A 17,546-nucleotide genomic window follows, 5' to 3' on the forward strand; every position below is an offset into this window, starting at 1 on the left:
GAGGCAGAGGCAGGCGGATCTCTGTGAGTTCGAGACCAGCCTGGTCTACAAGAGCTAGTTCCAGGACAGGCTCCAAAACCACAGAGAAACCCTGTAAAAAAAAAAAAAAAAAAAAAAAAAAAAAAAAAAAAAAAAAAAGAAAGCTTTTGGACCTGACCAAGTCTGGCTTGCAAGGGACATACCAGAGAAGCAGCAGCCCGGTAGGTAAGATGGGGCGGAGGCAACTCCAAAGGCACCTGGCCTGAATGCCTGAGCTGGTAAGCCCATTTCCGGACCTTGCATCAACCAGAATCAGTAAGCCTTTACTTTTTCTTGTTTTAATTTGGATAGTTTGCTAGGTTGTAGAGTGTTTAATTAGGCAAAAATGTATTAATTTGTTTATGCTGCATTTGTTTAACTATTTAAAGATGTATTGCATTTGGTTTAATTAAATAAAATTAACCTAAGCACAGAGAGGCGGGGCTAGCAGCCAGTTGACAGGAAGTAGCAGGAAGAAGCTGAGCATGAGTTTTTTAGTTGGGGTGGTGCGGAAGAGTGGTTTCCTGGGACGCCAACTGAGAAAGTCAGCTTCAACTCTAACTTTCTGAGCTTGCAGGTTTTCACCATAGCCTTTGAATCTTGAATTTTATAAGAATGTAGAGATTTAGTTCAGGCTACCGTTAGCAGCAGCAGAGCCATTGTTGAGGGAGGGGGACAGAATTCCCCTCAGGCTATGGCCTTAGTGGCGGGCAGCTAGCAATGTAAAGCACAGAGCCATCTTCAGAAAGCAGCACTGCCACTTGGAGCCTGTGGCATTTAACTGTGTGGTGGCCTGCGTGAGCTGTAACCCACCATGCTGTGTGGTAGGTTTAGGAGGTATGGCCTTGCCACTGGGAGGGGGCCTGGCACTTTCAAAGCCATTCCTAGTTTGTGCTCCTTTAAGTGTGTGGTTTAAGATGTGAACCCACAGGCTGAGCACAGTGGCATGTGCCTTTAGTCACCGCAATGGGAGTGTTCCAGGCCAGCCCGGTCTACAGAGCGAGTGCTAGAACAGAAAAGCCCTGCCTCAAAAGAATAAATAAATAAATAGAGTTGGGAGCCTTCAGCTTCTTGTTCCTGCCACCACGCTTCCTCTCGGCCATCACAGATGGCCCAAAATGAAATCTTTGGTATACAATGATCTTGGCCGTGATGTTAGCATGTCACAGCAGCAGAAAGAGACAAACCGAGGGGGGAAGAACTCTTTCACCAATCCCTGTGGCCCTTCCGTGGTCAAACTGGTGTAGAATTCTGGGCTATTGGCAGAGCTACATGGAGAAGAAGCTGCCACCGAGGAAGAGATGGAATCAGTCCCTAATGTTCACGCTGGGCTGCTAGATCAGCCATGCCTGAAGCCGCCATTCTGGCCTTGGATTTCTTTCCTCCTCCTCCTCCTCCTCCTCCTCCTCCTCCTCTTGTTTCAGCAAATTTAAGTTTAAACCACTCGGTTGTACACCGTTGAGAAAAAAGTGAAGGAATTGCTGTTGGGATCAGGAACAGGAAGACGGGAGCAGGGGAGCAGGGGGGCAGGGGGCAGGGGGCAGGCTCTCACCTGGTAGGTCGGTGGATGGGGGAGTCAGTGATACAGAGAACGGTGTCTGGGAGAAAGGCTTCACGCTGCAGGACAAAGGGAACCTGTGAGTGCGGTCAACAGTGCTGTCTGATCATGAAAGGCTAGGCTCCGGGACCAGAACGTTCCACGAATGAGGGTGCAGTGGTGCGATGACTGCTCCTCGTGTTTTTCACATGTGACTGAGGTCAGTGTCAACAGCCAGGGCGCCATCAAGCCTGGACTCCAACTCCAGTCATTCCCAACCACGAGGGCTAGAACTGAACCTAGTGATTCAAGTATGCTATGCATGTGCTCCACAGAGTAACAGCCCCCTCTTTGGGATCCTAGGCAGGGGCTCTATCACTGTGCCACACCCCAGCCCTCACTGGGGTACTCTAGACAGAGGCTCTACTGTTGAGCTGCACCCCAGTTCCTGGGTTTTGCTGCACCGCAGTTCCTGGGTTTTGCTGCACCGCAGTTCCTGGGTTTTGCTGCAGGGTCTTGCTGTGTAGCCTAGGCTTGCCTAGAACTCGAGATCCTTCTGCCTCAACCTCTGGCATGCTGGGGTAACGGGAAAGAGCCACTACACCTGTCCCACACGATGGAAATGTCCCACCTCTGTGCTGTCCCAAGGTGGTGGATTGCCACTTAGCACTAGTCAAGCTTGAAGAATGGAACTTTTCATGTAAATTTGATTCTTCTGTTTTTGAAACGGACTCATTATGCAGGTTGTCCTAGAACTCACAGAGACCCACCTCCCTGTCTACCAGGGCATGGAACGCATGTGCAACCATGCCCAGCTGTAAATTTAGTCAATTCTAGTTTAATTGGCGACTCATAAATAATCACTATAGATTCACACTCCAGAGGTCAGAGAGGTCAAGGGTCAACAGACCAAGATGAATAAGACAAACCCCAGGGATCTTCCCATTGGAATCCCAGGGCCTCTTCTTCCCAGCTCTCAAATAAGTCCTTCAATGGATTTCCCACAACACCATGATCTCCTGTCACCTGGCCATCACTCACATGTCAGCTCCTCAGGAAGACCCCCCTAGCCTTCTAAAGCAGATGGTGGCACAGTCAACATCACAGAAATTAGGGGCAAAGGCAGGAGCATCTAGACTGGGCTATAGAGCTGAGATCCTGTACCAAATAAATAAAAAAAGCAGACCCTTGAGGCTAGAGATGGACCCCAATGGTAGAACACTTGACTAGCAAGTACAGAGCCCTGGAACCCAATTCTATAGATCTATGTGTATGTATACATATGTATATATACACATATGTTACATGCATATATGTGTATATATACATACATATATACACATGTTACACACATATATATTTCTCCTTTCTTTTTTTTTATATTTATTTATTATGTATACAGTATTCTGTCTGTATGCCTGAAGGCCAAAAGAGGGCGCCAGACCTCTTTACAGATGGTTGTGAGCTACCATGTGGTTGCTGGGAATTGAACTCAGGACCTTTGGAAGAGCAGGCAATGCTCTTAACCATTGAGCCATCTCTCCAGACCTCCTCTTTCTTTCTTTACACATTCCAGGTCCAGGAATTTACAGCTTCCTGCTTTATTCCTCAAAAAGCACACGCCCAGACACTATGTAGGTATTTAATATCAAGCGGTGTCCCCTGTCATTGCAGAGACTCGCCTCAGTTTCCTGCCTGTGACCCTTACACGGGTTGTTTATCTCTGTGAGCCTTACATGTGTTGTTTATCTGCCTAAAATATTCCCACCCCCACCTTTCACCTGGCTAACCCTACTAACCTCAGAGAAAACCCCAGAACTTTCTCCCTCACCAGAAAACCCCCGGTGGTTCCTCACAACACTGCACACTTCCACCGTGTATGCCTGAAACCGAGGGCCTAATTAGCACTGGTCTCCCCCAGCGCCCAGTCACCCTGCTCTGCAGTGCACCTGCAGTCCCCACAGCCCCTAGGGACTCGGTGGCTGGACCCCACAACCTGTCATCTTACTCTCTGATAATACAAACCTGGTGGCTGGACCCCACAACCTATCATCTTACTCTCTGATAATACAAAACTCCTATGTTGCCCTCACACAGCCAGGCTGCACCACCAGCATCCAGCCAGGCTATGCTGGTTCCAGCCTGCACCACCAGCATCCAGCCAGGCTACGCTGGTTCTAGGGCTCCTTTTTCTTTTTTTGGTTTTTCGAGACAAGGTTTCACTGTAGCTATCAAGCCTATCCTGAACTAGCTCTTATAGTCCAGGCTAGCCTTAAACTCAGAGATCCGCCTGCCTCTGCCTCCTGAATGCTAAGATTAAAGGTGTGCACCACCACTGCCCAACTGGGCTCCTTTCTCTACAACACATCTGGTTATCCTCAGTGCCCAGGGAGTCTCCAGATACCTGAGACTCGTGTTCTCCCCACAATGAAAGAATACAGTAGCCCCTTCCCCACCCATAGCCCTCATGCCTGCCACCTCAGAGGTCTGGAAGCAAGCCTTCACAAGCATTTTAGCGGCCCCTCCCAGAAGTATCTTGGTCTATAACTGCCCTCCCATGATCCTCTGAGACCCACTCATCCTTCCCAGAAGCCTCTAGGTCTATTATTGTCTTCCCACAAGCATTTTGGGAACCCTTCATCTGTCCTTGAGCCTTGGGCCTTAAGTTTCCCTTCTCATAATACTTAGCAGTCCTCTACCTCTCCAAGGAACCTTAGGACTTCCTCCCCAAAAACTTCTGGGCCTTCTTCTCCCTTCCAGGACCACCTGTATCCATAACTGTCTTCCCCAAGACTTTATGGCTTCCTTTGTCCTCTGGGTCTACAATTGCCTTCCCATGATCCTTTGGGTTCCCTACATTCCTCCAAGGTGATCCTTTGGGACCCGTTCAACCCTTCCCAGGGGAACTTCAGCAAACAACTGCCTTCCCCTGACGCTTTAGAATTCCCATGGCCTTAGCCTCTAGGACTGATGTTCTCACTTAGGAGCCATTTTCTCCATGCACCCCTTTTCATAGAGGCCCTACGCATAGAAGGGGGCACCCCCAGCAAGACCCTAGCCAGCAAAGTGCAGGGCTAGACTTCAAAGTCATCAGGCATGGCTCCAGAATCTATGTCCAAAATGGATGTAGGTGGGAGGGAAAGGGGAAGTGCAGAGGACACAAAGTACTCACTCTGGAACATTCCACGGTGCCCCAGAGTTCCCAGACCAGAACTGGAAAAGCTCAGTGGTCTAGGAGAAGACACAGATAATGGTCAGATATCCCCTGCTGGCCATTCTAGCCCCATCCTTCCATCCCAAACCTCCACAGTTCCCAACCCAGGCCACCTGAGGGCCAGAAGGACCCAGCTTGGCCTGGAGGGACGGTGCAGAGATGAGCTGTGCCGAAGACATGGTAGCCATCGTCTGGAAGGCCTTGTCCTTGGAGACTTGGTCCTGGGGAAAGGTTGAGGCCCAAGTTAGCGGGAGTTCTAGTCAGGACAGCCAGTGTGGAATACTGTCAGGCTGTGCTAGGAGACGAAGGCATGGAGCTGTGACACAGGGTCCCCACCTATACTTTCTGCTCCTGCCGGCCTCCTCAGGAAGGGCAGTGTGGGAGGTACAGAGGTGTGAAGAGGGGCAAGGGGACTTACCACACTCAGAGTCTGACCCAGGGTGGGGGAGGGGGTGCCAAGGGAACTGCAGGCTGCACCGGAACATACCCTGAGTCAGCCTGGCAGAGGCGAATCGGGGCTGTGCACGGAGCAGGATGTGCCTTACCTCAGAGGGAGAAAGGTTCACAAGCCCAGGATAAGATACTAACAGGTTTTCTAAGTCAAGAAAGGGCTAGACATAGTATTTCCGTATGCCCAGGCTACAGGAAATGAGACTTCCAAAATCCCCTGGGAACAGGAAGGAGCTGTTTCATATTCCAGACAGAACACAGAGGGGACTAAGAAAATACAGAAAGATCGGAACCTCAGGGATACAGACCTACAGAAAAGGAAGGGAGCACTTCCAAGTAAAAGAACAGGAAGTAAGTCAGCAGTGGTGGTGCACACCCCAAATCCCAGCACTCAGGAGGCAGAGGCAGGAGGAACTATGAGTTTGGGGCCAGTCTTGTCTATAGAGCGAGTTCCAGGACAGCCAGGACAGCTAAAGCTACACAGAGACACTCTCTCAAAAGAAAACAAAACAGGAAATAATCTAGGCTAAAAGAAAAGAAATTGTATAAAAAGCAACAGGGATGAGGATCCAGGCTGGAGGGCACAGGGCACTCACAGCAGCGTGGACAAAGTAGAAAGAACAATCCCTCACAGAAAACACACTTGCAGGCTAAGGGAGGCAAGGACGGACCAGAGAAACAAAAAGGAAAAGAAATGAGACCAGCAGGGGAGGAGGGAGGAAGGGGCTCTCGCAGACAGAGACCAGCAGGGACAGAGGGAGGAAGGGGCTCTCGCAGACAGAGACCAGCAGGGACAGAGGGAGGAAGGGGCTCTCGCAGACAGAGACATTCTATCAGATACAGGAGTCATACAAACCTCTGCTTGATAAGCAGGCCTGTACCTGCAGGCCAGGCCACTCCCTCAGGGTCTCTGGTGCCAGTGGAGTTCTCTATCTCCTCATTCCCTCCGTGTGGTGTGTGTGCCTGTCTGTCTGTTTCTCTGTCTCTGGATCTCTATCTATTCCCACACCATGTGTATGTGCCCATCCCATCTCTCTGGGTCTCCCAATGTGTCTCTGAATCTCTGTCCTCTTCTCAAATGGAATCTCTGAATCTGTACCTTCCCTTCGCCTGCTCTCCCTCCCCGCTTCCTCCGTCTCCCTGCCCAGCCTCTCTACCTTCCATTATCCTTACCTTCAGCTTGGACTGAATTTCTCTTGATTTCCTTCTAGCCAAAACCTGGATGTGACTCGAGACCTGGAGGGATGAGAAGTAGGTTTGAGCACAGGCCTCGCTCCCCTCATCCCTGTAGCTGTCCATGCTGTTCCTCCACAGGTGAGCACAGCCACCTACAGGAGTAGAAGGGCAGCCTCCACGGCTGATCCTCCAGGCCCAGGCCCCTCTTGTCCTTCCTTCTTGGCTTTCAGTCTCTCTCTCTCTGAGCCCCTTTGTAATAACCCTCCTACAGAAATCAGCTCTGACAAGATGGTTTAGCAAGGAAAGGCAAGTGGCACCAAACCTAATGCCTGAAGCTCCACCCCTGAGGCCTACATGACAGAAGACGAGAACTAACTCCTGAATGTTGTCTTCTGATTTCTACATGCATACCATGGCACATGGTTACACACAGACACACACACACTAAAAAAAGTGTACTTAAGGGGGCTGGAGAGATGGCTCAGAGGTTAAGAGCACTGACTGCTCTTCCAGAGATCCTGAGTTCAATTCCCAGCAACCACATGGTGGCTCACGACCATCTGTAATGAAATCTGGTGCCCTCTTCTGGCCTGCAGGAATATATGCAAGCAGAATACTGTACACATAATAAATAATACATCTTTTTTTTTAAACATTTCATATTACATTATATATATATATTATATATATATATATATATATACACATGGGTTCAAGTGCATCATGGTGTATATGCAGAGGTCAGAGGAAAAGCTGTGGGAGTTGGCTCTCCTACCATGTGGGTTCCACGGGTGGAATTCAGGTCAGGCTTAGCAGTAAGCCCCTTTACCCACTGAGCCATTTCACAGGCACATAATCTAAATATTTTACAGAAATATCTGACATGCCTACAACACAGGGCATGAAACAGACCAGGGTTCAGTCCGTAAAGTTTGCCCTTCATTCATGAGGATGTCAGTTCAATCCATGCAAATTTATAATCCTAGCACTAGAGGGTACAGACAGCTGTGGGCTGGTACTTGCTGGCTACCCAGGCTGGTCAAATCAGCAAGCTTCAGGCTAGGGAGAGACCCAGCCTCAAAGCAGTGGGCAGCTACAGAGATAAAACCTGAGGTCATTCACGTACCTCCACATGCTCATTCACACATATGCATCGATACCCCCCCACAAGCTTCATGTGCACACATGCCTGGATACCCCCACACATATGCAAGCTTTATGCATAGGCATGCATGGATAGCCCCATACATATACAGGCTACAAACACATGCATCCATACCGCCCTCCCACATATACCAATGCTCCCACACATACAGGCTTCATGCACACACATGCATGGATACCCACACACACATACAAGCTTCATGCAAACACGTGTGGATCCCCCTACACATACAGGCTTCATGCACACGTGTGGAGCCACACACACATACATGCTTCATGCACACACGTGTGGATCCCCCTACACATACAGACTTCACGCACACACACGCATGGATACACCACATACATACAAGCTTCATGCACACACATGTGAATTCCCCTACACCTACAGACTTCACGCACACACATGCATGGATACACCACATACATAGAAGCTTCATGCACACGCACACATATGTGTGGATCCACACACACATACACGCTTCACGCACACACAAGCATGGATATACCACACACACACACAAGCTTTTCGTTCCCTTTTTAATCACATGAACCACATCTGCCTTGGACCTGAACGAGCACAGTAAGACGGCCCTCAGGAAGTGCCTGGCCCCAAACCAAAGCCCCAAAGTGTCGGTTTTGAGACCTGCTTGCGAGTTCTCGTCTTCCCTGTCCTCAGCTTGATGTAACGGGCAATGAGTTCATTCCGGCCTGGAGGGGTCAAAATGGAAAAGAGCAAGACTATCAGCAGAACTTCCTGCCAGAGAAGACAAGGATGAGGGCTGAAGTTAGCAAGCCAACAATCCTTACTCATCTATAGCCAGGCCAGGCTGAGGGACTCCTCAGGGTCACCAGGTCAGTCATATACTAGCTATGTGGCCACTGACAAATCACTTAAGTCTTCTTGTGCCTCAGTTTCCCCTAATCTGTGCAGATTTTTCGAGAGTCTAAGTCATAGGAAGGGTACAACCCTCTGTTTTCTCATTTATTTATATATTTTTCTCTTTTTTCTTTTTTGAGACAGGTCTCTCTACATCGCCCTGCCTGTTCTGGAACTCACTATGTAGATCAGGCTGGCCTCAAACTCACAGAGATCCGCCTGTCTCTGCCTCCTCCAGTGCTGGGACTAAAGGCGTGCGCCACCACACCTGGCCTCATTTTTATTATTTTGAGCCAGGGTCTATAAAGACGAGGAGAACATAGAGCTCAGAATGTAGCTGTGGGTGACCCTAAATGCTCGCGGTGTGTGCCACCACAGCTAGCTAGACTCTGGACACGTTAGTTAGTGTGACTTTCCTCACTGGGGTCAGGGCGGCCACCGGGAACTCACCATACATCTTGCCCTCATCTGACAAGATGATCTTGCGTCGGCCACACGGAGGATATATGGCCAGGGCCTCTTGAAAACTCTGCTCGATGTCGGGGCTCCACACACCCTCTGCATCAGGGCCCCCATCTCCTCCAACACCCTCACTGCCTCCAGTGCCCTCCTCGCTGCCTTCCTCACTGCCCGTCCAGGCCCCACCATCATCCAGGGGGGCCCCAGTCCGGGGTTCCCCCATCTGGGCCTGCAGAGACAAAGATCAGCAGCTATGTATGGCGTTGCAAGAACACGGCGGGAGCCCTGACTGAGGGAGGAAGTTAGGCCTGGACCTCTGGGTAGAAGCCTCGACTCCTGGGTCTGAGGGAGGAGAGAAACCTAAGCCTGGCACCTGGGAGGCTGTTCTCCCGAGCTCTCGGAGGAACTTGCATTGGGTTGAAGTCACCTGATCACTTCAGAGCGGTGCCTGAGGCCATGTAGACTAAGGCTGCCTCCGGATCACCGATTTTAGGGAAGACTGGAGTCTGGTTAGTTGCCCGGAGTGAAAACCTCCAGTCCCACTAAGAAGGAACAGGTGCTAAGAAAGGAGCAGCAGCTGCAGGAAAAGGAGAGGCTGAGTCCAAGATCCAGCGAGAGGGTGGGGCAGAGACCCAGGGACAGAGACCCAGATAGGCACAGAGAGAGGGGAATCGTCATGGCTTTCTGGTTGAGACCAGAAAGGAACCACAGAACCAGGTGGGACTGGAGCTAGGGGGCCCATCAAGCCTCAGGCATTGGCTCTCAGTCGTCCAGCCATCTGGAGGCCAGAACAAAGAGCCCAGGCATCCCCTCCCCCAGTCCCCATAACCCCCACTGTGGGCGGGGCCTGCGTGCAAGCAGCCTCCACGGCCCGCCCCCTCCCCCTGGGCTCCGCTCCAACCCAAGCTCCTGTAGACTTTCCGGAGGCCAGGAACAGGGAAAACTTTTCCCGTACTGTCCGATACCGCCTCCCTGGAGGTTCCCTGTCTTCCAGAACTTTCCCAGGCTCCCAAAGTTCTAAGTCCCATCCCCTCCTCTGGACTCTCTACCTGGTGAAGGTTAAGCGAACAAAGACACCACCCCCCAGACTCAGCCCAGTGTGGTTAGCAGAGTTCAGGACCCAACCCAGCCCACCTCCATGTGGCCAGACAAAGAGACACACGAGCTGGGCAAGACAGACATCCCTGATGTCGTGCGCTGATCCCCAAGCCTCAGAAGAGCATGGCCGTGGGTCCAAGGGGCCTCGTGGCTCTCGCCCGGCCACCCCCGCGCCTGCTATGCTCCGTGAGGGGGCCACATGCCCACAGGGCGGACACTTGCAGAAAGGATTGCCCGGGAGGCGCGCGCCTCGCACCAACAGGAGAGCTGCGGCCCTGCGCTCCACGTCCTGTGTCCGCAGCCCCCCGCCACCCCGCGCGCTCCTCTTGCCGCAGGCCATCCCCAGGCCCCTAACTCCGAGAAAGTTCCAGCGCCACACTACGGCTGTATCCCAACGCAAACTCGGGCCCCCAGGCAGAAAGAGGGCGACGGGCAATTCCCACGCGGTCCCAGAAACACGCACCTCACCTCATCGCGCGGAACTTCCCACCCCAACTCACACACCCCAAGCAGAATCCCGATTCCCGCCGGCGCCTTCCTACCTCCCGGCCTGGGCAGGGGAGCCGCGGGCGGGCGGGGCAACACAGGGAGAAAGTTGCCGGGAGCTTTGTTTGGGAAAAGTGGGAGGGACCGCAGGGGGGGGCGGGCCCGGCAGCAGGCTCGGAATCCCACCGTGACACTCGCTGCAAGGTGTTTGCTTTGGGAGTGTGAGGCCATCTAAACACTGGGTGCAAATGTTGGGGTCTCTAGGAAAGGAGGTAGTTATGGGGGCCTGGATTCCTGGCTGTGAGGGAGGAAGCTGGGGCCTGGAGCCCTGGGTTTGAGAGAGGAATATTGGGATCTGGACTCTGGGTATGAGGGAGGACCTGAACTCCTGTGTTCCCGTGTCTGGGGGAGAAGGTGTTGGGAGTTGAGGGAAGAGAGTCGTCTCCTAGTTCTGATGGAGGGGGGACGTGATCTAAGTCACGCCGGCGGGAATCGGGATTCTGCTTGGGGTGTGTGAGTTGGGGTGGGAAGTTCTGCGCGATGAGGTGAGGTGCGTGTTTCTGGGACCGCGTGGGAATTGTCCGCCGCCCTCTTTCTACCTGGGGGCTCGAGTTTGCGTTATAAGTGTGTTTGCTGAAGATGTGGAATTGGCAAGGAAGCAAAATAATCTTTACCAATTTTATATGTGTTTTTATTCTTATTCTGTTTTTAGATTTTTAAATTTTATTTATCTGTATGAGCGGTTTTCTACATGTCTGCCAGAGGCCAGAAGAGGGCACTGGATCCCCTGTAAATGGAGTTTACAGATAGTTGTGGTCCACCTGTGTGGGTGACTCAACTAAATCCAGGTCGTCTGGAAGAGCAGCCAGTGCTCTAAACCACTGAGCCATCTCTGCCATCGCGCGCTCGCGCGCGTGTATCAGTATGTGTAACTGGAGATGAAACTCAGAACCCTGAGTCTCACATGTGCTAGGCAGATGTTCCACCGCGGGGCTGTCTTGGTCCAACCTGTTTCTGTCTGATAAGTAAGGTGTTGGGGTGGGTTTGTTTACTTCTGAGAAGAACTCAGCTTCCTTGTGAGCCAGAGTCAAGCCTGTTGGGCTGGACCCCCCAGAGTTCCTGAAGATCCAAGGAAGTGTAGACTCCTCCTTACAGCGGCGCTAGTGGCTGCAGAATAGAGGCGGAGCCTGGGGCCTGGGAGCGAAAGAGTTAGGGTCCTGGGTCTTGCTCTCTTAAATATAAAAGTCTGAGTGAAAATGATACCACTCATCTATATTCCCAGAGCTTGGGGGGTTGAGGCTGGCCTGGGTGTCCTGGTTTGTTTTCTACTGCTGTAAAAACTGCCATGATCAAAGTAACTTGGGGAGTAATGGTGTTATCTAAGATGACAGTTACAGTTCATCTTGAAAGGAAGTCAGAGCAAGAAGTCAAACCAAGAACCTGGAGGCAGGAGCTGAAGCAGAGGCCGTGAGGAAGTGCTGCTCACCGGCTCTGCCTCTCAGCACCTGGGAACGCTGGCCCCGGAGTGGAACCGCCCACAGTGGGCTGGGCCCTTCGCTGCAGACTTGCCTACAGGCCAGTTTGATGGGGACATTTCCTAACCAAAGCTCTCTCTTCCCAGACGACTCATGCCTGTGTTCACGAAGGGCTAAGCCGTGTGATGAACTACAGACCTTCCTCTGAGAAAATAGACAAACAGAACCCCAGAACAACAAAGAAGCACGGTCATGAGATGGACATGACTCGAGGAAGAGGCTACCGCCACCCTTGTCGTCTTGACGGCGGGAAGAACAGTGTCCTGAAAGTTGTCCCCTGACCTCCGCACCTGCTTATGCTGCACACACCGATCCAAGGCCATGTTCCACTGCACGGTTTAAGGCCAGTCGGAGATGCATAAGACCCTATTTCTACATTTAAAAGGCAAGAAACGAGAAAAAAAATGGAAGAAGACGGGCTGGCTGTCTCCAAACTCACAGCCAAGCGTGGCTGGCATATGGGCTCTGTGGGTCCGGGAATTTGGGGTTTCTTGGAAAATATAACAGAGGACTGTAATTAGTTTTTTTAAAATAGTTGGACTTTTTACGTGAAATCAGCAGGAAATGAGAAGACATCTAGAGTCGCGCTCAGAGGTAGTCAATGAATAAGGGCAATCAAATCCCTTAGCAATGAAGGCATTTACAGTCAAACCTAAGTGGCAGGCCAGAATCAACTCTTCAAAGTTGCCCTCTGACCTCCACATATGCACCATGGCATTCCTATGTGCTAACACTCTGATAAATAAAATTAATGATCTTAGACCCGAATATGGGGTGAACAGAGGCCTGAGGAGTTCTGGGATACAGAAGCAGTGCCCTAACTTAAAGGGCGCGACCACCTGTGATTGTTGATTAACTCCCATTGGAAAGTCGGGAGGGGGGAGGCAGAGAACAGTGGGCAGAACTAAGGGTTCCAAGGCCTGAGGTCAGTGATTAGGGCGTGGCCCTGCGACGGGGGCGTGGCCAAAACCCGATGGGGCGCAGAGGCCAGGCCAGGTAATATAATCATCTGGTGGGAGCGTGGTTATAGAGCAGGGCCGTGATCAGGACAGGATCTAGTGGTCTGACTTAGGGAAAGTAGTGAAGAGTGGAGGCGTGACTCCGTTTGCAGGGGCATGACCGCAGAAGGAAGGCCTGGCTCATCCATGAGGTTACCACCGGGGGCGGGGACAGAGACACAAATAGGCTGTGCCTTAAGGGTCATGACAGGCGTGTCTTTTAGAGATCGGAGAGAGTTTAGGAAGGGATGCAGGTGGATCTCTGTGAGTTCGGGGCCAGCCTGTCTACAAAGAGAGTTCCAGGATAGCCGTGACCATTTCACAGAGAAACCCTGTCTCGAAAAACCAAAAAGAGAGAGGAGGGGAGAAGGGTGTCATTAATGAGCAATAGAGGTATAGATTTGACGGTGCCGTACTGGTGAAACTATGGTGATCGCGGGGTGGGCGTGGTCAGACAATTGGGGCGTGGCCAGTCTCGCGGAACGGTGGCACCCAACGAACCCTTTAGTAATCTGCCCAGGCTCGAGGCCAAAACTGGATATTAACTGTCCCGGTCCGGCGGTGTCCGGAGCCGGGTGGCCGAGCTGTGGTCCAGGAGAAGGAGCGGATGTAGGCAAAGGTGAGGAACCGCGTCTGGATGTGGCAGAACCCGAATGAACTGTTCCTGAAACGGAGAGTGCAAACAAGAGCCAAGAGACACTGGGCAGGTGGGCGGGCGGGAGCGTCCCAGAGAGCCAGACCTGGGAAGGGGCCACAGAGGTGTGATTGTGGTATCTGAAACTGCCCTTGTCACAGCCCACCACCCGCAATGTGTCGACTGGGGGTCCTGCTGCTGCTCCCCTCAGTCTTCGCGTCCTCCTTTGCTGTCCCGACCCATGATGCCGACGCTCAGGAGAGCTCCTCCGGGTTTCTGGGCCTTCAAAGTCTTCTCCAAAGCTTCAGCCGACTGTTTCTAAAAGTGAGTAATGGCAAGGCTTGGGGGACAGAGAGATGGGCCAGGCAGGAGATAAGAAAAGGAGTCAACGGAACACAGAGGTCTGGAATCGTGTCTCAGATGGCGAAATGATTGTCTAGCATGCATGCAGCCTGGGCTTGATTGCCCAGCACCAGTTATACCAGCACTCAGGAGTTAGAGGCAGAAGGAACAAGAGTCCAAAAACACCTTCTCCAAACTGAAAGTTCGAGACCAACCTGGGATACATGAGACTTTATCTTAAGAAAAAGCAGGATTATAAGGTTGAACAGACAGGTGATGGGGAACAGGCAACACAAAAATAGGAAGAGAAACTGGGCCTGGCCAGGGCCGGAAAGCCCATCATCCCAGATAGCAGGTCCTTGGCTCACGTGAAATCCCAACGTGAAGGAAAAAAAAGTTCAAGGTCAACCTAAGCAACCTAAATCAAACTCTGTTTCAAAAAATAAAAAGAGCCAGGCCTGGTTACCCATGCACTTGGGAGGTAAAGTGCAGGACACTGTCTGTGAATTTGAAGCCAGCCTGGTCTGCATACTGAGTTCCAGTATGCAGTTCAGTCAGACCTAGAAGAGGGCTGGGGCTGTAGTGGCTGAGAGGTAGAGCCCCCCAGTCAGGGGTGCCAAGCTTGCCTATGTATGGGGAAAGAGGTGAAGAAAAGAGGAGAGGTGGTAGCCAGACAGCAAGGCACTGGGACAGAAAGACAGACGGACATTGTGGCAAGAGGCTCTGGGGGACCAGAGGACCAGGGGAAAAGGGACACCGTGGTTGTGCAGCAGGCATACACACTGTTTTTCTCTGGCCCTAGGATGACCTGCTGCGAGACCTGGACAACTTCTTCTCCTCCCTCATGGACTTCCGGGACCTTCCCAAGAACTTCCATCAGGAAGAGAACCAGGAGCACAGAATGGGGAACCATACCCTCTCCAGCCACCTGCAGATAGACAAGGTGTCTCTCTACCACCCATGGTACTGCTTTCCTGACATGAGAGAGGAAAGCAGCTGTGTTCTGATTCTCCTGTGTCACCCTCACAGATGACTGACAACAGGACAGGGGAGGTGGTCCTCTCTGAGAAGGTGGTGGCCTCCATCGAGCCAGAGGGGAGCACAGAAGGCGACTGGAAGGTAAGGACCTCCCTTGCCCCAGGAACCCAGGAATCAGTATTTTTCTATAGTTGAAGAAGTCCACTGTGCCATACTGTTCCAGTTCCCTTTCTATTGCTGTCCTAAACTATGTTAGCCAAAAGCAGCATGGAGAAAGAATGGGTTTCTCTGGTTCACAACCCATCACTTAGGGGAACTCATGACATCATTCATTCCTACTGTCAAGGGTAAAGAGAGAAAAAACACTGGGCTGGAGAGATGGCTCAGAGGTTAAGAGCATTGCCTGCGCCGGGCGGTGGTGGCACACGCCTTTAATCCCAGCACTCGGGAGGCAGAGGCAGGCGGATCTCTGTGAGTTCGAGACCAGCCTGGTCTACAAGAGCTAGTTCCAGGACAGGCTCCAAAACCACAGAGAAACCCTGTCTCGAAAAACAAAAACAAACAAACAAACAAACAAAAAGAGCATTGCCTGCTCTTCCAAAGGTTCTGAGTTCAATTCCCAGCAACCACATGGTGGCTCACAACCATCTGTAATGAGGTCTGGTGCCCTCTTCTGGCCAGCAGGCGTACACACAGACAGAATATTGTATACATAATAAATAAATAAATATTTTTAAAAAGAGAGAGAGAGAAAACACATCTTTGCTTGTTTTGCCTGTCTTAGGTGGTTCAGGACCTAAGAAATGGTGCAGCCCACAAGGGGCTTGGTCTTCCCACATCAATTAGCAACCTTGATGTAGTTCATTCCCATTCAGGGTCTCTTCTCAGGTGATTGTAGGCTGTGGCAAGCGTGGGGCTGGAGAGATGGCTCAGTGCTTAGAGTTCAATTCCCAGCAACCACATGGTGGCTCACAACCATCTGTAATGAGGTCTGGTGCCCTCTTCAGGCATACACACAGACAGAATATTGTATACATAATAAATAAATATTAAAAAAATTAGCCAGTGCACACTCTGTACATGGAATATCCTCCAAATTTCTGAGCCTCAGTGTGACTGTGTCAGAAGGGCAGGTCAATAGGTGTGGTGGTAAACATAGGTGATCCCAGTGCTTGGAAGGCTGAGACAGGAGGATTGCCACAATTTCAGGCCAGAGGCAAGAGGATTTCTGTGAGTTGGAGGCCAGCCTGATCTACAAAGCAAGTGGCAGGCCAGCCTGGACTACATATCAGGACCCTGTCTCAAAACAAACCCAAAAAGTCTACTTGTAAACTTCAAAAAGTGTTTTGGTCTTCTCAGAGAGTTTTAGCATCTCCACCGGCTTTGTGAACTTCATTCTTTGTAAAGTCCAGCAATTGCAGAAGTACAGGGCACATCTCAGAGATTTTTTGTTTATGTTGGTCTAGTTTGGGATTTGTGTGTCTGCCCATGCCCACACAGGGGATGCCCAAGTGGGGGTTGAGTGTCTTCCTCATCACACTCCACCTATTTGTTTTTATTTTTATTGTTTTTGAGATAAGGTCTCCTTACGTAGCTGGCCTTGAACTCACTGGGATTGCCCCCCCCCCTTGTTTTTGCCTGAGTGCTGGGACTGAAGGTGTGGGACACCACAACGGGCCTCTATCTTATTTTGGGGGGACAGAATTTCTCACAAATTTAAAGCTCACTCATCCAGTCAAGCTGACTGGCTTGCAAACTGGCAGGGATCCTCCAGCCTCTCCCTCCACCCCAAAACAAGTGTGCTGCCCTGCTCCTCCGTGAATGCTGGAGACTGGACTCGAGTCCTCAGAGCTGGACACAAGCACTGCACTGACGGAGCCTTTTTTTGAGACAGGTCTCACTCTGTAGCCTAGGCTAGCCCAACTGAGGTTAGGGTGATTTCAAAAGAAGAATTTGGTATAGACAGCCAGGAATGGTGACACGCCGTGTTTGTTTTTGTGTTTTATTTTGGTTTGGTTTTCGGTTTTGGTTTTTTTGAGACAGGATCTCTCATGTCACAGCCCTGGCTGTCCTGGAACTTGCCTTGTATTGCAAGCTGACCTTAAACTCTGAGATCCACCTACCTCTTCCTCCTAGATGCTGGGTTTAAAGACATGTGACACCACGCCTGGCATAATTTAAGATGCTTGATTTAGGGTGACCCAATATTTATGCCTCCACCTCCCAAATGTTGGGGTTCCCAAACTTAATGCTTTCTTTTTTGTTTGTTCTGAGTTCGTTTTTTGATATGTTTTTTTCCATATAACCCTGCCTGGCCTGGAACTCACTCTGTAGAGCAGGCTAGTCTTGAACTCAGAGAAATTTCCCTGCTGCTTCTGCCTCCTGAGTGCTGGGATCAAAGGTGTGTGCCACCAACACCCAGCTAATACGTTTGGTTAAGAACACTGGTTGTTTTTCAGAGGATCCACATGGCAGCTCACAACTGTAAATCCAGTTCTAAGGGACCTAACACCCTCACACCAATGAAATGTACATAAGAAATAAAATAAATATATATATACATACATATGTATATGT

The 17,546-nt window shown here is 51.0% G+C and overlaps 2 protein-coding genes across 2 annotated transcripts in view; one reads left to right on the forward strand and one right to left on the reverse strand.

The window, feature by feature from the left end:
• Positions 1-9,121, reverse strand: part of Tead2 (TEA domain transcription factor 2) — a 17,215-nt gene extending 8,094 nt beyond the window's left edge. The window contains exons 1-6 of the mRNA XM_026789066.1: positions 8,890-9,121; positions 8,206-8,270; positions 6,393-6,455; positions 4,883-4,990; positions 4,728-4,786; positions 1,571-1,635 (exon numbers count right to left, since the gene is read on the reverse strand). Coding sequence (XP_026644867.1) covers positions 1,571-1,635; positions 4,728-4,786; positions 4,883-4,990; positions 6,393-6,455; positions 8,206-8,270; positions 8,890-9,121 — 592 coding nt within the window. The remainder of the gene's footprint in view (positions 1-1,570; positions 1,636-4,727; positions 4,787-4,882; positions 4,991-6,392; positions 6,456-8,205; positions 8,271-8,889) is intronic.
• A 3,881-nt stretch (positions 9,122-13,002) lies between these two features.
• The window catches only part of Dkkl1 (dickkopf like acrosomal protein 1), a 5,886-nt gene continuing 1,342 nt past the window's right edge, over positions 13,003-17,546 (forward strand). The window contains exons 1-4 of the mRNA XM_013353652.2: positions 13,003-13,013; positions 13,811-13,973; positions 14,794-14,934; positions 15,021-15,110. Of these exons, the coding sequence (XP_013209106.1) occupies positions 13,824-13,973; positions 14,794-14,934; positions 15,021-15,110 (381 nt within the window). The 5' untranslated portion in view covers positions 13,003-13,013; positions 13,811-13,823. The remainder of the gene's footprint in view (positions 13,014-13,810; positions 13,974-14,793; positions 14,935-15,020; positions 15,111-17,546) is intronic.

Source organism: Microtus ochrogaster, unplaced genomic scaffold (genome assembly GCF_000317375.1).
Source record: "Microtus ochrogaster isolate Prairie Vole_2 unplaced genomic scaffold, MicOch1.0 UNK14, whole genome shotgun sequence".
Classification (NCBI taxonomy): domain Eukaryota; kingdom Metazoa; phylum Chordata; class Mammalia; order Rodentia; family Cricetidae; genus Microtus; species Microtus ochrogaster.